General features: G+C 37.5%; 4 protein-coding genes across 5 annotated transcripts; 3 read left to right on the top strand and 1 right to left on the bottom strand.

Moving 5' to 3' along the window:
• Positions 1–2,129: 2,129 nt before the first annotated feature.
• Positions 2,130–2,978, bottom strand: LOC145613570 (uncharacterized). The gene has a single exon (XM_081668677.1). The coding sequence runs from the start codon at positions 2,976–2,978 to the stop codon at positions 2,130–2,132; it is 849 nt and encodes a 282-aa protein (XP_081524803.1).
• A 445-nt stretch (positions 2,979–3,423) lies between these two features.
• LOC145614695 (RNA polymerase sigma factor sigB-like) lies at positions 3,424–8,445 on the top strand. Its single transcript, XM_081669768.1, has 7 exons — positions 3,424–3,686; positions 4,008–4,198; positions 5,060–5,647; positions 6,741–6,971; positions 7,092–7,232; positions 7,510–7,710; positions 7,818–8,445. The coding sequence occupies exons 1-7, from the start codon at positions 3,590–3,592 to the stop codon at positions 8,097–8,099; spliced, it is 1,731 nt and encodes a 576-aa protein (XP_081525894.1). The 5' UTR covers positions 3,424–3,589; the 3' UTR covers positions 8,100–8,445.
• Positions 8,446–9,172: 727 nt separating this feature from the next.
• Positions 9,173–15,170, top strand: LOC145614693 (chromo domain protein LHP1-like). Of its 2 annotated transcripts, XM_081669766.1 has the most exons (7): positions 9,173–9,705; positions 9,812–9,837; positions 10,406–10,492; positions 10,617–10,711; positions 10,823–11,342; positions 13,901–13,961; positions 14,063–15,170. In XM_081669766.1, exons 1-7 carry the CDS (start codon positions 9,268–9,270, stop codon positions 14,105–14,107), a joined length of 1,272 nt encoding a protein of 423 aa, XP_081525892.1. In that variant the 5' UTR covers positions 9,173–9,267; the 3' UTR covers positions 14,108–15,170. The 2 variants fall into 2 exon arrangements, with proteins under 2 accessions (XP_081525892.1, XP_081525890.1); XM_081669764.1 differs by having other exon boundaries at positions 10,617–11,342.
• Positions 15,171–15,699: 529 nt separating this feature from the next.
• LOC145614629 (RINT1-like protein MAG2) lies at positions 15,700–20,037 on the top strand. The gene is made up of 4 exons (XM_081669691.1): positions 15,700–16,059; positions 16,140–16,226; positions 17,678–17,781; positions 17,874–20,037. Exons 1-4 carry the CDS (start codon positions 15,717–15,719, stop codon positions 19,779–19,781), a joined length of 2,442 nt encoding a protein of 813 aa, XP_081525817.1. The 5' UTR covers positions 15,700–15,716; the 3' UTR covers positions 19,782–20,037.
• The last annotated feature ends 287 nt before the right edge of the window (positions 20,038–20,324 follow it).

Raw genomic sequence — 20,324 nt, 5'->3', positions numbered from 1 at the left:
CTCATATCTAGTTTCATGGCTACCCAACCCTTTCGACCCTTACTCCTCTTTTTCATAGTATGAAAGACTTCTAGAGCAATGAGAGCATTATCAGTAATGAGTCTTCCCGGTACAAAGGCACTCTGATTTTCTGATACAACTTCCGGGAGGATTGATTTTAATCTCATCACAATTGCTTTCGAAACTAATTTATAAAGCACATTACAAAGAGCAATAGGGCGAAACTCAGCGGTGATAGTTGGTTTGTCAACTTTCGGAATCAAAACAACATTAGTCTTGTTCACAATACTCGGTGACAGACTACCATGTAAAATACTACCAACAAAACTAGCAATGTCATCACCAATAATATGCCAAAATCTTTGATAGAAAATAGCATGCATACTGTCAGGTCCCGGAGCTTTGCATGGGTGCATTTGTTGGAGAGCACTGTAAATTTCGTCCTTCGAGAAAGGGCGCATGAGCTCACTGTTTGTGGTAGAAGAGATGACTGGTTTTACAAGTTTGAGAACCTCATCCACGCACGAGCTAGAAGGGTTATCCGATGTGAATAACTTATCAAAAAAATTGCACACGAGCTTCTCCACCTCCTCCTCATCATTCTGCCAGACCCCCAAATCATTATACAAGCCTTCGATAAAATTTTTCTTTTTGCGCTGGGAGGCTTTGTGATGAAAATATTTGGTGTTCTTGTCTCCATCCCGAATTTCAGACACACGAGAGCGAATATACCAATATGCTTCATGCCTTTCGTTCAACTCATCCAACTTTTTCTCAATTTCAGAGCACTCCTTGCAGCTTTCAGGTGTGATGGGTTTCATTTGAGCCTCCCGCAACTGCCTTTCTGCTTCAACAATTTGGTCACCTAACTTGTCAAAATTCTTCCCACTCCACACACGTAGACCCCTTCCCATGGCAGACACCCTCTCCACAGTATGCAAGCCTTCAGAATCATCCCACGCCTTACAGCTTGTTCGCATCCCTCATCAAGGAGCCAACCAGTTTCGAATCTGAATTGCTTCTTTTTCTTCTTTTTTCTTTGAAGCTTTTTCTTGCAGCGAGTTATGATTGGGGTGTGGTCGGACTTGTAACGAGTTAGATGCTCCACTAAAATGTCAGGGAATAAGTCTATCCAAGAGGAAGAGGCTAAAAAACGATCTAGCCTTTCCCTTACCCTTGTATCTACAGAGTTTCCCCTCTCCCATGTGTACCAACTTCCCACATAACCCAAATCACGAAGATCACAATCGTCAACCACTTCACGAAAATTTGGAACCTCCCTCCTAACTCTGTCAGCCCCACCATCAATTTCATCAAAGTTGAGGATCTCATTAAAGTCACCCCCTAGCAGAATGGGAATGTCCACCTCTCCACACAAATGTCTAAGCAAACTCCAAGTTTTATGCTTCTCCTCCTCCTTTGGCCACCCATATATCCCCACAAATCTCCACAAGCCAACATTAAGTTGGTTGATATCAATACAAATATGATTTTGGGAATAAGAAATTATAGAACAATCAATCCCATCTTTCCAATACAAACATAATCCTCCCGAAAGTCCTCTACTAGCAATACCAAAGGCATTAGTAAAGCCAAGGGTGTTCTTCAAATTCTCAACCTCAATCTTATTTATTTTTGTTTCCGACAAAAAGATAATGTCGGGGGCATAGAGATTACTCCATTTACGGAGTTGGCGAACGGACCGGGGATTGCCCACTCCCCGGGCGTTCCAACATAAAATACTCATTGCTCACGGTGGGGTTGGTCTTCACCAAACCCCACCGCTGGTACAGAATAAGTCAATCCTGCCATGCTCATCTTTGAACGTTTTCCAACCTGCTCATCAGTGATTACTTCAGCTTGTTCTATGTTTCTTTTATGATTCTGGAGACTAACATCAGACATCCCATGGTCCCTTCCTCTTTCAACTCTCTTCCACTTTTTATTCTGTCCTGTTTTTGTGGTCTCATGCTGTCCAAAAACAAACATCTCAGGGCTACCCAGGAACTCAACCCCTGCTTTGTCACCTTTCTCCACCAATGCAAGGGTCTTATTGTTGTCTAACATAGAGTCTAACGTCTCAGCAAGTACAGGGGTACTTTGCAGCACCAAAAGAGAGTCCGATCCTGTCACAATAACATCAGGTTCCTTTCAACAACAACAACTTTGGGAACAAAAGTCTCTGCTTTAGTAACAAACAAGGTTTTCCTCTTTGAAATTGACTCCATCTCCTCTATCTCTTTTGCTCTCCCTTTGCGAGGTGTGGCTTTAAGGTTCAAACCCCACCCTAAATTGGTCGTCTTATCTTCCTCTGAAACCACCTGACAATCTCTTTCAGAGTGCCCCATCACACCACAAGCAAAGAAGAAAAACGGAAGTCTTTCATAGGCAAAATCAACTTGAACCTCCTTCCCTCTTTTATCCTTGATCTTCTGAAATCTACGCAAGGGTCTCGAAACATCAATTAGCAATTTAACTCTTCGATATCTCCCTATTCCTAATAAGTCCTTTTCAATTTCCAGAATTTCCCCCATCCCTGCTACAACCGCTTTGACATATGCATCAGAACGACAATTAAAGGGCAAGTTTTTTATCCGAATCCAGAAAGGGGAATGAGTAATTTTGATTTCTTCTGGTTGCTCATCGCCTTCAATCTCTTTAAGAAGTAACAGGTTTTTATCGAAGCACCAAGGTCTGCCTTCCAACACCTTCTCTTTGTCTCTGAAGTGAAAAAATTGAAAAGCATATAAGTTAGGGCTAAGAACCCTAATCGCCACACCCTGAGAGGGCGCCCAAGCACCAGTAATTGTGCGTTTGAAAGCATCAATGTTATAGGATCTGTTCATATGAACCCTCCCAATCAGCATTAGGGTTAGGTTCTCTTCACCATCATCGTTCTGTATTTCACCCAAATCAACAACACTCTTCTCTTCTTCAAGGGCAAGACGAGAAACGTAAGCAGCGATCTCCTCAGCCATTGCCGAGAGATAAACCTAACAGGTAGCAGTACCGTCGCAATCGGCAGGTCGTTCTATCGAGTAGAGAGGATGCCCTTTCTTTCGAGGGAGTTTTTACGGACTTCTTCAAGTCATTTAATTTCAGGTAGAACACAATTTTTGAGTTAGTATTTCAAATCAAATAATCAAATACAAGTCAATTTTATAGTACAGTGTACACCATATAACATCAATTCGATCTCCAAATGTAATTAAGAAATTCTAGTTCAACTCTTGTTGTTGGCCAATCTCTTGCAGCATTTGGAAATCTCACCTAAGAACTCTTTGTTTAACCCAATTCCAAATCTTATAAACCCCAAAAATTACCTAATTTTCTACACCTTTCACCTTTGTGGGCCAATGGCGGGAGTTTATTTTACCCAAACCAAGACCCAAAAAAAAAAAAAAAAAAAAAAAGAAAAAAGAAAAAAGTGGGGTTTTCTTGGTCATTTGTGGTTACTCGTTGGTAGCACTCTCTCTGCGATTTCCTTATCCATTGCTCCTTTCTTCTTCCCACTCAAACTTCTCTGCAACTTTATCTATGTAAATCCACCGCCATTAATAGATTTTGAACAAGAACAACAAAGAAGAAGATGACATGTTTATTGCCGCAATTCAAATGTCAACCTGACACTTTCTCTATTACCTCCATTCTTCATCCTCCTGCTTCTTCTTCTGCACCTTCCCTCTGTATGTTTTTCATCCTTTTTAATTATCATGATTTTGACTAAAAAAGGTTTAATTTTGATTACCCTTTTCAATTTTATTGCTAAAGTTTTAAACTTTTTGATTAGATTGTACTATTTCATGTATACTTTTATGCTGATTAATGTGTAATCTGATTAATTTGATTATTACCCATTTGAAGTATGTATTGAATTTTAATACTAGAATTAGCTTAATTTCAAAATTGCTCAATTTTCTGTCTTTTTTATTGGTTTGAGGTCAATGTGATGAGTGTATAGAACTAAGAAGTTGTGATTTTGATTGTTATTATGTGAAATTTGGCAGTGAGAAATAGAGATTCGGTCTGTTTTCGCACACAATGTGCGGTGTCTACTCCACCAGCACCAACAGCATCAGCAGAAACTGCTGTATTTGATGTAGAGAAGCTGCGTTTGTCTTATGTTGAATCTAATTCCAATTCACTTTCTGCATATGTACATGCCAATTTTCCGAGCACATTGGGCTCTCCAGCTGAGGTCAGAACTCATTAATCTTGAAATTATTGTGTGTTTGAATGATGGGATTTCGAGGAAGGGAGATTCGTGGGGATGGGAGGATATGTTTTTATCGATTATTTCGATATACATTGGTGTAGCCTGTAGGGCAGGTAAGGTAAGGGAATGTGGGATTTATATTTGGAAAATGCGAGTAAGATCCTCGCGTCCCCTTTCCTTCATTTAGTAATTTGTTTCGCAAACATAGTGTTGATCATGTTCTAGTTTTTTTAGTTATACCTAACTGAAATTCAGTTTTAAGAATTTGCAATTTTCGGCTATACTGGTCTACATCAGGTCATTAAGTTTCCATTCTTATCTTTGGTTGCATTTACTCGCTATATTATGTCATTTGGGTTGTTGTATGTTTATGCGTATTGATGAGGTTTAGGCATGCTCACTAATGTGCAAACTGTATCATTTTATTCAACTGATGAGTTTTAAGATCCACAAGTACACTGAAAACCTTTTGATTTTGGGGCAATATGCCAATATGACACTCTGACTCCTTTGGAGGGACAATTGTCATACATCTTATGATCATATTCGAGTGCCTGAGTATCCGGCATACAGACTTTGTATTAGAACAACAGCCTAGGTGTAGTGTGCAACAGTTCAGCATTTGGGTAACGATAACTTCATGTAATGTATTGCCAGTGCCTCGAATGTTATTACTGATGGTTAGTCCAGCTGTTTTTATTGATTTTGTAATGGAGGTGAAACAATGTGCTCTATCAAAAGCCCCTCATTTTCTGGAGGCTTTTTTTTTTTTTTTCCTGGGAAGAAATGAAAACTATACATAGGCATCTTTAACTAGTGCACCATTTCTGAATTCATCCTCAGGCAAAGTTCGATACTGCATTGGCAGCTAAGGTACTGATTGAAAATGAAGAAGCTGTTGTTGCCGCCGCTGCTGCTGAAGCAGTTGCCTTGGCAAGGGCAGCAGCCAAATTTGCAAAGGATGCCGCACAAATGGCTTTTAACAGTCAACCAAAAAAACCAGAGTCTAAGCCTGAAGGTCAATCACTTCATTTTAATGGTGCTCAACTTTTAGAAAGTGAACAATTAGGTAATGTCAGAAACTTTGAGGGTGCTGGCATTTCTCTTAGAGAAGGCGACCTCATGGAGTACCCTGTTTCTGAACCTGCTGACACTGAGCCAACAAGTGAGGAGCTTCAACTCCTGGAAGCAGAACTTGTTGAGAGCATTGCTGTTAGGTCAACACGCCAAGGAGAGAGAAAGGCCAGGAGAGACAAGGCTGCAGAGAAGGCTGCATCTAATGTTGTTTCTGTCAAGGTAGGGAATGGCCGCAGAAAGCGCACATCCGTGCAGGAAGTGGACTATTCTGATCCACTGCGTTACATAAGAGGCACTGGCTCCTCTAAGCTTCTTACTTCTTCTGAAGAGCTGGAGTTGTCAGCCGGAATTCAGGTATGTCTAATCTTTTTGTAATATGAATGTGGTCTATATGACTAAATGTCAGGCGTATGAGGTAGGTAACTTTCTTCTCTTGAGAGTTCATATGTGGAAATGGAAGATTATAGTCAGTTTTGTTCAATATTTCTAGGCATTCTTTCATTGATCTCATATTGCAAGGGATCCTTAAAACATTATTATATCACAGAACATACCAGGAAAATGCTTAAGATGTGGTAATGCTTACTTAAGAATATGCTGTCCTGTGTAGGAAGCATATGTCTTCCATGCTTCCATGTTTGAACGAAATCTGAGGGCCCTTTGATAATATCCTTGAATATTGGTCCTTTTTTTAAAAGGCGGATAACATAGAAATAATAGCAAAAATCAAAAACCAAAGTAGAAAATCATCCATAATATGCAGTTCTTAAGAGATCCAAATCATTAAATGAACCCTCCTCAAATGTTCAAATTTTTGCATGTGAGATCATGGATTATGTCTTTCAGTACCTCCATTCCTTTCTGGCTGTTGCACTTTTGCTAACTTATGCTTTTTTCCTATTTTGGCAAACCTTTTTTTACTTGAAACTCCACTTACAAGATTTACAACTCTCTTTTTCTTACAGAAACCTCACAATACATCTACATTCCCCACTTTCGACAATATGCACTCTTTTCTACTTTTTTGGTTTCTGTTGCTACTATAACTCTATTTATCCTTTAGGAAATGAGGTAGTGTTATATATTGGGGTCCTCTGTGGTTTCGGCCCCTTGGTTAATTGTCTTGTCAATTGATGCTGATGGCTGTCAGCTGGCCCTATATAAAGTCCTTGTAGTGGAGGACTCTAATTGTTATATAACAGATAATAAAAATCCAGTTTGCGTGAACAAAATGTATCTGTGTAGAAATATCATATTCCTACAAAACTTAAGGATGTAAACAATTCAAATTTCTTTGGTCCCCTGTTAATGACCTAAGATAATGTATAAATTTGAGTTGAGAATTTGTATCCAAAGTCAATATCGATGAGTTTTAAGAGCACATGACATTTCTCGGCTCTTGTATTTGGCTATATAAACTGACATCAACAGCTATCAACTATTTCAGGATTTGCTCAAACTAGAAAGGCTGCATAAAGAACTGATAGAAAAATTTGGGGAGGAGCCATCATTTATGCAGTGGGCTGCTGCAGCAGGTGTTGATCAGAGGACTTTGAGGAAGCGTCTAAACCATGGTAGATTTTGCAAAGATAAAATGATTAAAAGCAACGTAAGGCTTGTGATATCAATTGCCAAAAATTATCAAGGATCTGGAATGAATCTTCAAGATCTTGTTCAGGTTTATGGCCTTTCTGCCCTCTTGTCCACCTACATCAACCTAAAATTTGCAAGATTATTTCTTGTTATTCTCAACTTGTTATTGCATGTGACCTATGAAAGTAAATCTATTGACTTGCAGGAAGGATGTAGAGGCCTTGTTAGAGGTGCAGAAAAGTTTGATGCCTCCAAAGGGTTTAAGTTTTCAACGTATGCTCACTGGTGGATAAAACAGGCAGTTCGAAAATCTCTTTCTGATCAGTCAAGGACAATCCGCCTTCCAGTAAGTGCTCTTTACATCCCTTTCCCTTATTTATCGAAAAATCTGGTTGCAGTCTCCTAGATTTGTCTGTGACCATTATATACTTATATGTTTAGTATTAACAAAGATCATAAAAGATAAGAAAACATTACACATCGAAATGAATCTAAGAACCATAAGTATTTGTTTTTTCTTTTCCTATGTAACAACCAGACTCTGAATTATAAGTTTTGTCTCGCATATATTGTTTTATGAGGCCAGAAGTAAGTGTTTTTTCATGCTGTGATTGTAAATGCAGTTTCACATGGTTGAGGCAACTTATAGAGTAAAAGAAGCTCGGAAACAGCTGTATAGTGAAAATGGAAAACAACCTGAAAATGAGGCAGTTGCAGAGGCTGCAGGGCTTTCAATGAAGAGGCTAAATGCAGTGCTAATGACTCCTAAGGCTCCTAGGTCTTTAGACCAGAAAATTGGTTTCAATATGAATCTTAAACCTTCGGTATGCATCTTTTCTCCATCATTCATCTAACACATGCAACTCAATTACTTTATTCCCTTCATTACTTAAAATCATGACTCATTGAATCCTTGTGGATTTCCCCTCAGGAAGTTATTGCAGACCCTGAAGCAGAAACTTCTGAGGATTTATTGACTAAGCAGTTCATGAGGCAAGATCTCGAGAAGGTTTTGGATACATTGACTCCAAGAGAAAAGCAGGTGGTAAGATGGAGATTTGGATTGGAAGATGGAAGAATGAAGACGCTACAAGAGATTGGTGAGCTGATGAGTGTCAGTAGGGAAAGGATTAGACAAATTGAGTCGTCTGCATTTAGGAAGCTTCAGAATAAGAAGAGAACAAAAAATTTGCAACAATACATGTTCTTATAAGATCCAAGCAGCTGAAGTTTACATTCAAAATCTCAGCCACTGTATGTTACATCTTGTTTTTATTTTCTCATTCACGCTTAATTGAGTTAGAGAGCCCTTATTTCCTTTTTCTCATTTTCTATATTAGGGAGGTAAAAAGGGGGGTAGAGGTAATGATGTATGTGGCAAATTGGGGAAGTACAATGTTCATATATGGTACAAAGGTCATTTTCTGCCCCAATTATGGAAGTGTAGCAGATTTGATACTGAATTTAGGCCAAAACAATGGAATGATACATGTAACAAGGACTTTACCTGAAACAATCATTCATTGAGGTGTATCAAATGTGTACATTTACTTGTGAAATACTCAAATTGAGCCAATGCAATATCTCATAGTGTAGCCCTTTTCCATTGATTGATATGAAAAAATTGAGATGTGTATTGTGTAAGATAACTCAAAATTTTAAAATCGAACATTTAGCTATTGATTTAATCTAAATTTTTTGATGCCTAATAAATTCAAAACTACCTTCTAATTAACATGAAATTGATAAAAAATGTTGAATTAGTGATAGGGTTTTCAAGAGTTTGAACACTTTATTGAATTATCTCTTCCCTTTCATTACTAATACACTCCTAAGGCACTCAATTCACTCTAATGAGCTAGGGAAGCAAATACACTTAGACCAATGTTCATACTTCATATAGTTAGGATTGGGCAAAAGTGCAAAACTCATGAAAAGACCATCCTCACTCACAAGCATTGAATTTCACAATTTCGAGGAAAAAGTCACTAAAGAGGGACACATGTCAAAAACGCGTGAATCCTATCTCACAATTAATACTTCAAAGCGCGTTTATCCTATCCTTCAACGGTCCACTTATTGACTTTTAGTCAAAGTTGAAAAGTAAAATCTCCATTATTGCAAGAGATTTCAATTGTATGAAATGTGATATCACCATTATTACACACGATATAAATTCTTCTGTAACGGCGTCTATAATAATACACGCCGTTTCATAAAATCGAATACAAATATACCTCTATATATTGTACTTTGCCCTCATTACATGTCAGATTATTATGCCCAAATAGATAGGAGAGCAATCAAACCTCAAAGGAGGGAAAACTGAGAAAGAAGAACTCATCCTACAGTAGAGAGAGAAAGTGAAGAGAGAGAAACCAATGAAGAAGCCCAAAAACAGTGGAGGAAGTGGGACTCCTCAATCCGAGTCAAACTCACTGACTCACTCTCACTCACTCACTGAGTCTCACCCTTCTCAAAACGACGAGTTTAAGGACTTACCCTCCTCATCCACCCCCAATACGCAGCGTATTAAAGCAGAGGAAGAGGAGGAGAGAGAAAATGTCATTGATGTTGATGGGGGTGAAGAGAGAGAAGATGAAGAAGACGATTACGAAGAGGAAGATGATGAAGAAGAAGATGATGATGAAGATGAAGGGTATGAGGAAGAAGGTGAAGGAGGAGCAGAGGAGAGAGAAAGAGGCGAAAATGGAGATGGTGTTGATGGTTCGATTGAAGGGAAAACTAGTGCAGAAAGGAGAAAGCTTGCTGAAGGGTTTTATGAGGTTGAATCTATTCGTCGAAAGAGGATTTGTAAGGTGATAATTTTGAATTCCCAATTTTGATTTTGATTTTGATTTTGATTTTGATTTTTTAGGGCTTTTTGATTTTTGTTTGTCTAATTTTGTTCTTGTTTTTGATTAGGGGGAGCGTCAATATTTGATCAAATGGTGCGTATTTTCTTCTTTTCTTTTTCGTCTGTTATTTAATTTGGTTAATTGGTTGTGTATTGGGTGTTACCGAGGGCAGTTATGTAGACGGGATTTAATCCGAGGTTATTCTGGTTGTTCCGCGCTGTTTATTAGGGATTGGCTTATGGATTATGATTGAGAGACATTGTTTATTGTTGTATGTACAATTGGAATTATAGTGTAATGTGGAGAGATGACTTTAATTTCATGTGATAGGCTGTTGTTGGTATAAGAAATATGATTTTGGGTTGTAGTGAATGAAATTGAGAGAATTATCATTTAAACCTTGTTGATTTAAATGTGAATTTAGCTAAAATTGGGTGAACATTCAATATAATTGTAGCTGATTTGGTTCAATGAAAATTAGCTGAAATTGGGGGGAACATTTAATATAGTTATCATTTTAACCTAGTTGATTTACTTTAACCTAGTTGATTTACATGTGAAATTAGCTGAAATTGGGGGAACATTCACCATAAATGTAGCTGATTTGGTTAAATGATAATTAGCTGAAATTTCTTTTCGGTGAAATTTGTGCTTGATTTAGGCGGGGTTGGCCGGAGAGTGCGAACACTTGGGAGCCCGTTGATCATCTTCAAACTTGTCCTGATGTTGTGGAAGCTTATGAAGAGAGGTTTTTGCTTGCTCTTATCTGTTATAAGTTCATGTTCTTAGCGACTTAGCCATTTCCAGGTGTTGGATTTTTTTGGTTATTTGTTGCGTACTAGTTACATAAACATCTTTTCTGTTCACTGCAGCTTGCGCTCTGGCTCAAAGAAGAGTTCTCGAAAGAGAAGACGCAAATTTACCCAACCAAAGAAGAAAATGCAATATACTTATGGTGCTTCCAAGAGTAAGTTAACACCCGTTAGGATATCACTTAGCAATGAACATCAACGCTCTGCTGCTTTAGACAACTCAGTTCAGGCCCATTCTCAACCTGGCATGGTTGACATTGTTGTAGAGCATGATGAGGCAATGAGGAGACCTAGAGCAGCCAAAAGTGTTGATTACAAGGGCTCTGAGACTGTATCTCCACATGTTGCTAGCAATGAAAAACAAAACAATGACCAGTTATATGGTCAAAGTTCAAGTGGAAAGAATATGGATGTACATTTTCCGCAGCCCATGACTGTAGAAGGAGATGGTTTAACAAATTGTCAATCCAATGCAAACAGTGTGGAAGTAGGCGAAAGCAATCTACGTCGAGGTGCAAAGCGAAGGAAATCTGGTTCTGTAAGAAGGTTCCCACAGGATACTTCGTCACTCAATATTGATTACTTTTCAAATGCAGCAATTGGGAATGTTAGCTCTTGTGATAGGGCTGAGGATCTTATGTTAGCAAATTCTGATGCCTACCGCAAGAAGAAATTGGACAGCTCAAGGAGTTCCTCTGTTATTACAAGGATCACCAAGGCAATAAGCTATACAGCATCAGTGACAAACAATATTCAGGATGTTTCTGTAACCTTTTTGGCAATGAGGTATGCTAACCTTCTTCCTAGTTAAGTATCATTGTGGAAAGGATTATTGTGCTTTGAATGTTATCATGTCTGAAGTTTTCATGTTAGTGTCATATATTCAGATACTAGCCAAATTTAAAATTTGTTGGTTGATTGAGTAAAATCCCTAATTACAATCATTTGTCCTATTTACTCCATTTAAACATCATCTCTGTTTTCATTGTAAAGAGCTTGTGATAGTATCATTGCAGTACAATTGCGTGGTTTTTTATCATCATGGGGACAAAGCTAAAGGGGTGGGAGGGTGCAGAAGGGTGCAGGAGGGAAAATAACCAAAATTTTATGAGACATCTGATATGAGGTTGAGTTTTGAAGTATGTTTCTGCAAAGGATTTTGTTAGGGCTTCTAGTTAAAAGGTGATGTTTGAAGCCTAGTTAGGAAATATGCTATGACAAACATCATTTTGGAAAGGTGATTTTGGTTAACTTTACTTTGGCTTCAATATATACTTAAACTTCAATCTGTTTGATCAATTTGAATTTTGAGTTTTTTTTCATTTTGTGGCTGACATATGTTTGATAATGATTCAAAATTAAGATATGTGCTCCTATTTTTTAGCCTCCTTAGATTAATCTTATGTATGTTGTGGTTTGGGTGAATTCTCTTGGTTTAGACCTTGACATTGGCACTTCGATGTGCTGGGAAGTTGAGGTACCCCTGTCTTTTGGGGTCATATTTATTTTGATGTCATTCTACATGAAATGTAAATTTAGATTACTTCCCTAACTTCCTTTCCCTTTCTCTCTCTGGGGTGTGAATTTGTTAGCTTGAGAATTTGATAAGTTAGATTATCTTTGTGATGTTTCTTGGGGGAAAGAGGGAACAGAAATTTGGGATGACTGAGGACTGCTTAAAAGGTAAAACAAATGTTTTGAGTAATTGAGTTTTTATGTTTATTAGAGGGATGTTGAAAAAAGGAATGCTTATATAATATACTTGTTTCACAATCATGGGAATAGCAAACAGCTAATTTTATTCTAATTTTTAAATTAGGTAAACATCCCCTTTTTGATTTACTGTGATAATTCCCTGATTCTTATATATTGAAAGGGTCAGCTGCTTGCAATTATAAGTCAAGCAGCGGTGATGATGGAATGTGGGGAGGTTAAAAGATTCTTGAGAGTGAGGCTAGCTTTATTATTATAATTCATAAACAGAAGTGATGAAGGAATGAGGGTAAATGAACCAATTCTGAAGAGAGAGGCCAGTAATTTCTGTTACTTCAACTCTCGTCACTCTTCTGAAGAAGTCAGACTTTATTGATTCAACAAACCTTTTCTAGACTGCATAATTGACAAACTTGTCAAAAGATACAACTAAAAAAACTCGTTGCATTTAGTAGTTGCAGCTTCCAATTAGTATAGACTTATAGAGAGTAAAATCAATTAAGTAAAACTTTCTGAGGTCAATTTTGTTGCTGGATCATATCCCTCTCTTCTGACCTCTTAAAGCATTATAGTTTGTCTAGTACTATGCTTTGGGTTTGGCTCAAATCATCATTTCTATCGTGAAGACACCCACTTGCTATTTGCTAAGTTTAGTATTTTCCAAATGTCTGCAGTGTTCCTGATTTACTTTGCATTTCAAACTCAAGCATAATAGTTTTGTAATTGGTCCTTTGTTTTGATCATACATGTTCCCTTCAAACTCAATGTTATTCTTGATTAGTTACTGAAACTAGTATGATGTCCCTATGAATGTAGCTACCAACAGATGCATTTTTTTTGGTTTTTTTTCACTTTATTCCTGCATTGTCTTTCTTCGTTTCTGCTTTTGTCTGGAATCTTTGTTATGGTTTGTGGTTTAGTCTTATCATAATAATACTTTTGCAGTTGCAGACATGTTCTCCTGTAATTCTTTTTGGTGCTCACTATTTTTGTGTGTTTTTTAAGCAATTACAATATTGTGTCTGTGTGTTATTGCTGTTTTGTTTTTTTCAATGATTTGGCTGCAGCCTTTTTGCAAGCAGTTGCTGCAAAAATCCTTCTCTTGCATCAACTAGAAAGCTTTGGACTGTGAACACTGCTGGTATATGATGCATCTTGTTTACTAGTATCTGCTTTCATATAGGAGCCCTGAACCCACCAAACTTACTCATTGGAGTTCTGTCCTAAGTTCCAGCTTTAATAAAACCCATCCTTAGTGAATTGTGATGTCCTGTTTAAGTAGTTTGTCCAGCAATTAGCTGGACTGCCAGATATGGTGTGTCAGTATCTGACCTTCGATTGAGTTATTTCAACTGTGTTGTCATAGCCTCATTACAGAACACTCACATTGTATGTATACCATTTATAATTTTGCTATATATTGAAATAAATTTATTTAGCTGTGAGATCTCTGTAGTAACATCCACGTTGATGAGCTGATGCAAGGAAATAATTCCTTTTTAGAAGAGTTTAAAGTATTTGAAAATGATGTGGCCTGACAGTTCTGTTGATTATGTTTCTATCACCTATGTGATGTTATTAGTGACATTTGTTTCATGTAATGAGTCTTCTGTATTGTTTCTGTCTTCTAGGTCCGATGGAAGGGAAGTTATGGTCGATAACAAGTTTCTGAAGGCAAACAACCCTCTTCTGGTAATTTTCTCAGTTTTTTTTTATAGTGATATATTGATGTTCTTTATATTACATAAAAGTGGCTATAGTATCTCACATTTCCGTCTTTGGTGTGGTTACAGTTGATCGAATTCTATGAACAGTATCTCCGGTATAGTCCAAATTGAAGTCAATTAATTTCTAAGAGCATCTCTGGTATAGTGGATCATTTTCGATAAACATCATCTTCCACAGCTTTTGCCATTTTGTAAGCGAAAAAATTCTGATAGTGCATTGAAGATCCAGAGGGGCCTTTCTGATAGACAGACTGAAAATGTAGATGATTTGTGCCATAAGTAGGATTTTGTGTATCATCTTATATAGTACTATTTTTAGTAGGGCATAGCATAGGTTCAGAGATTACATGGTGCTGACGTAGCCGTGCCTTGGCAATCCACACAGTAGAATATACTTTGTTGAATGCTAATTTGGTGGTAATATGATTGGTGATTGGAAATTTGGAAGGCATTCTTGTGTATTTGTACAAAAAATGTGGTGAGCCTGGTGACTGTTAGCTCAGGAGGTTAGCTCATCTAGTGCGTATTTCAAAAGCATATCTTTTGGATGGTTGCCGTGTCCTCTAACAGGCGAAACTACTACTGCAAGTATTACAGAGTAGTCAAAAACTATCAAACTATCTATTCTTTGTTTGATTACCATTATTAAGAAGTTGCTCTATATTCAACTTCATTGGGTCAGATTGTATCCTTTTGATTAACATCAGCCATGGTAGAATCGAGTGAGGCCAATTATTCTTCAACTTCTTTGGTCACATCAATATCTAATTCTTCTATTTTAGAACTTGATGAATTCTAGCTATTAATACTTGACATATTTACTCTTTCTTCACACTAGAATTGGCAGTAAGATCAAAACTCTGCAGAGAACTATCAACAACAGCTGTGGGAGTCTGCCTTGGTGCAAGCAGCTCAATCAAAGCCTCAACATGGGACTTAACATAGCAACAATTGCTCCTGATCTTTGGAAACCCAATGATTCTAGTTTCGTAATTTTAGCATTTACTCCGATTTGAGAACTCTGGATATGAGGAAAGAACATTACCAAGTGTTTGTTTGACTTATGGAAATCTATTACTTAGCAACACTTGTATTCTTAGTTTCTTACCGTGTTCAATATGTTAATTACATACTATCTAACAAGATCTCACATATTATATGTTTTTTTTCCTTATATATGGTGATAATTTGCAGTCAAGGATTTATAATACAAATATTTAACACTTTTTAAGTTTTTTAATCCAAGCGTTTTAGAATTGCACCTTCTAAATTTATAGGTACAAAAATTATCCCGATATAATCCAACTTGATTAAATGTAAAATTTAATCCATATAAATATAATACTACATTTGTTTCATATTTTTTGCAACTTTGAAGGGTGCATGGACTCCTAGGCAAAATTTATTTGTGAGTGTAAAATAGAGAGCGAAAAATAGGAATGCATGTGATGAGGAGATAGATAGATAGAGATGAAAACCTAAAAACGAAAGAAAACATTAGTTGCAAATAATGTGTAACTTCCATTTTTGACAATAGTTGCAAAAAAAATAGTAAATCGAAAGTAGTAATTTAACATGACTCAATCTCAAAATAACCCGACTCGAAACCAACCTATGACCCGAAATGACACCCTTGTAGTTGTAGTCACCCATTTGCCCCAAATTCGTTAATTAGCCATAACCATCATTAAAACACCAAACAACGGTAAAAGCTCCTCAAATGCAATCAAAGAAAAGAAAAACTCCGGCAACTCTTCCGATGGATTCTTCGCCGGAAACTTTACCGGCGATGACCTCTCTCTCTCCTCCGGTCATCTCCTTCCTCAACTCCACATTCTCTCCGACACACAACCTCAATCTCTCCGAATCCACAAACCTGGTCACCGAGTTGGACACTCACTGCTCTGAGTTGACTCACCATCTCACCGATCTTACTCGCCGCCTCGACTCTAGTCTTCTCTCTTACGCTTCTTCTTCCGACCGAATTTCAGACGCTTTTTATCATGTTCATCGTCAGCTTCAAGATCTCAAATCCAAATCTTCCTCTTTTGCTTCCAATTCAGGTTTTCACTTTCTCCGATTTTCCTGGAATTTAAATCAAATTATTTGAATTTTGATTATTTTTTTATAATTTTTTGTGAAGATGGAGAAGTGGAGGATATGGCCGTAGATGAGCTACCAGCATTGGCTAAAGAAGTTGCGAGAGTAGCGACGGTGCGAAATTATGCTGGTTAGTTGATAATTTGAGAATTAATTTGTGTTTTTATAAAGTTTAATTATAATGCAATTCATATAATTTGTGGTTTTTTTGTAAGGTAAGTTGATGATTTGAAGTTGAGTCAGGCTATGATTTGAGTATTAATGTGATTATCAGAAATTAAAGTTCAACCTAATTAGTGGAATTTGATGAAGCATTCATAATTCATAATTGATTGAAAATGTCATAAGGAAAATATATAAAGAGTATTCTTTTTGTGAATCTTGGCCAATAATTACCGCTTTACAATCGATAATTAGCTTTAACATTACAGGAAATAATGAGGGTGGGTTGATCATTGATGTACATTAGAACCATTTGTAAATCCTGCCTGTGGTGAGAATTTGATGGGGTTGTCTTTACATTATGATCTCATTCAATTAAGAGTCATGAAGAGTTTATTTCGAGTCTTTCTTTCAGTAACAATCATTATAGCTGTAAAATTGAGGTAAGTTCTTTTCATTTGTACTAGTGAATGTTGATATATTTATAATAAAAATATCAAACTGGTGAATTTCCATTTCAATTGATTAAAGCTAATCATCGTTTGTATCCCATCTTTCCTAAGTGCTAAAGTTTGGATAAGTTTAGGAAAAAACATATATAGATAAGTTAAGATCAAGGTTCATAAGGGCTACCCGAGCTCAATTTACGACTAAATATAAGTTTTACTAAGTTTAGATTAGTAATTCACATAAGTTCATAATTCAGTTAATTGGTTGTAGAAAAGTTTAGTTGATTTTAAACTACTTCAGCTCTTACAGAAAATCAAGGTGAATAGAACGCACCCTTAGAGGTTTTCCCATATATTAAAAAGCTTTGATACTCAGGTTAGGAGGTTACGTTGACACAAGGTATAGGCTTTAAATTGGGTTTGGTGGCAGCCTCTTGGCATCTCATGGTTTTGCTGGCCACTGGTGGTTTACAGTAAATTGATTATTTTCCCTTCAGTGGAATTTGACGCTAGGTCTAAGAGAACCAGAGTGTAAATCATAGCCTTTGAATGAGCTTGTGGGTCAGAATTATCTGCTCTTTAATAAAATAATAGGGCATGTCCACTGCTGGGAATTCAGATTTGATTCCCTTTTGAAATAGGTTATGGGCATTATCTTACTATGCTCCAACATTATTAAAAGATCCAGCTTTGAAGGTCTTTTCAAGTCTTTCTTATGCCATTGCCATTTTTTTTATTGGCTAAAAGTTTTCAGTAGAAGCAGCATGTTGGATTAATGAGTAGACTGTTCTTAACATAATTCTGAAATGTTTCCCTAGTGATTTTCCTGTATATCCTCTAATTTTTTTTATCACCATGCAATAATTGACATTTGTGAGCTTTTGTTTGCTGGAAGATTAAAGTTGTAGAGCAATGCTTTTTCTCGTATTGGCTATTCCTCTGATCACGGTCACCTTTGTTTTGAATTCAGAGACAGCATTGAAGCTTGATAGCCTGGTTGGTGACATTGAAGATGCAGTCACTTCTGTGATGAACAGAAATCTGAAGAAACGGTCTACTAGTCAGTATTCAGAGGTTCTCCCTGGAAACTATCATCAGCTGAATGGTTTCTGTTTGGAGTCATGCTTCAAGAGTTGATTGTCTTACTTTGTTACATCTTTTCGCAGGAAATATGCGTCAATGCAATCAATTCCCTTAAATCAGTAGATGATATTTTAGCTTCAGTGACAAGGGAACATCCTCAATGGGTCCGACTTGTGTCAGCTGCTGATCATAGAGTTGATCGCGCCTTGGCTATTTTGAGACCCCAGGCCATTGCTGATTACCGTGCCCTGCTTGTTTCGATTGGCTGGCCACCACCTCTTTCCACATTGAGCTCTTCAAATACTGAAAGAAGAACTGCTGAAGAGTCAAATCCTCTCTCAGCAATGCATGGAGAGCTTAAACAGAAGTATTGTGAAAATTTTCTTGCCTTATGCAGCCTGCAGGAGCTACAGCGGAAAAGGAAGTCACGGCAAATCGAGGGGTATAACCATAATACTTCTATGTACCAGCCACTCTGGGGTATTGAAGAACTTGTGAATCCTCTCTCCCTTGCATCCCTTCATCATTTCCAAAAGTGGGTAGATAAGCCTGAATATATTTTTGCTCTTGTCTACAAGAATACAAGGGATTATATTGATTCAGTGGACGGATTGTTGCAACCCTTGGTGGATGAAGCAATGTTGACAGGATACAGTTGCAGAGAGGAATGGATTTCAGGCATGGTGACCTCCCTGTCAACTTACTTGGCAAAGGAATTATTCCCTGCATATGTTTCTCGCTTGGATGAGGAGACTACAGTGGAGGTTAGGCCACAGGGAAGAATGTCTTGGCTTCATCTGGTTGATTTGATGATAGCATTTGATAAAAAGATTCAAGCTCTTGCTGCCCTGTCTGGGATCTTCGACTCTGAGGAATACAGTCTCTTGCAAAGGATGTCTTCTCTCTCCGTCTTCTGTGATCGGCCAGACTGGCTTGATTTATGGGCGCAAATAGAACTGGACAACATACTAGAGAAATTGAAACCTGAGATGGAAGATGAGAGAAATTGGACAACAAAAACTCGAGGAGCAGTTCTTTTTCCTGGGTCTGATGTTTATAAATCTCCCGTAGCTTCTTCCATAGTTCTTCAACATGTATCATCAGTCATTGACCGCTGTAGATCAATACCTTCTGTGTTTTTGAGATCTCAATTTGTCAGACTAGTGGGTGCTCCAATAATTCAGACCTTCCTGAATTGCTTGCTTACCAAATGTCAAGAAGCAGAAGGGCTCACAGCTTTGGCAGATGATGATGCTGTGGCCAGAGTTATGACAGCAGTTAATTCTGCTCACCATCTCGAGTCTATCTTAGTCGAATGGTGTGATGATATTATCTTTGTTGAAATGGGACTTGCAGATGACAATGAATCAGGAAAAGTTTTTGGAGAGAGTAGTCTTTCCACTGGTGTTACTGAGGGAAGTGAAAATGGGGTTTTAGATGAGGAAATCACGAAACTAGAGGAGTTTAGAAAAGAATGGATTGATAAGATGACTAATGTTGTTTTAAGAGGATTTGATGCTCAGATTCGAGATTATATAAAGAATAAGAAGCAGTGGCAAGAAATGATTGAAGAAGGCTGGACAGTAACAAGATCTTTTGTAGTAGCTCTTGATTTTTTGCAGGGGAAGATGTCTAAGTTGGAAGAAGGTCTAAACAGCATGGACTTTATTACAGTATGGAGAAGTTTAGCCAGTGGAATAGATCGTTTGATATTTAATAGTATCCTTATGAGCAACACTAAGTTCTATAGCGGTGGTGTTGAGAGGTTTGGAGGTGACATGGATGTTTTATATGGCGTATTCAGGAGTTGGTGTTTGAGACCTGAAGGTTTCTTTCCCCGTGTAAATGAAGGCCTCAAGTTGCTGAAACTAGAAAAAAATACCCTTCAAGAACTGTTTATTCAAGGAGAGGGCTGGATGAAACATCATGGAATTAGACATATGAGCATAGCCGAGGCGGAAAAAATAGCGAGGTGTAGACACTTCAAGTAGTAATTTAGGGCAAGATAAACCCCTACCCCCTCCCCGCTTTAAAAATATGAGTAATGTTATAGGAATGTAGTGATGTACATCATGGAGGTTTTTTCTACTAAACTAACCCAATTTGTTTCTATTACAGGCGGGGCAATAATCCAATTTTTTTTTTGTCTCATCAGATGTATTGATATGTTGTTAATAATATAGCAAATTTTTGACTATAGGATATTGGTATTGAATCATGTTATTGAGTATCAAGGAAGTCCTTGGTTTTGCACATAAGTGATACTCGGTCAATACGAGTTATATGTATCCCCTAGGGTCTCAATACTTTTCCCCACCAGGCCACGTAACCTAAAAAAATTCCACAAAAAACGTGGATAATAGCCTTTAATTTTGGAATTTTTTGACCTTTTTTTGCCCGGAAATAAAAATTGCCAAGATGTTTATCATGGTCCCTAATATCCTCCGGGAGTCCAATTGGGTGGGTGGAACCATCCATTTTGCCTTAAAACAATCAATTTACTAGTTTGAAACTTGCACCGATTTCGTGAACTG

This window comes from Chenopodium album, chromosome 25, assembly GCF_948465745.1.
Source record: "Chenopodium album chromosome 25, dcCheAlbu1.1, whole genome shotgun sequence".
NCBI classification, from domain to species: domain Eukaryota; kingdom Viridiplantae; phylum Streptophyta; class Magnoliopsida; order Caryophyllales; family Amaranthaceae; genus Chenopodium; species Chenopodium album.
Note: the sequence above shows the minus strand (reverse complement) of the source record. Positions and strands in the feature narration are given on the sequence as shown.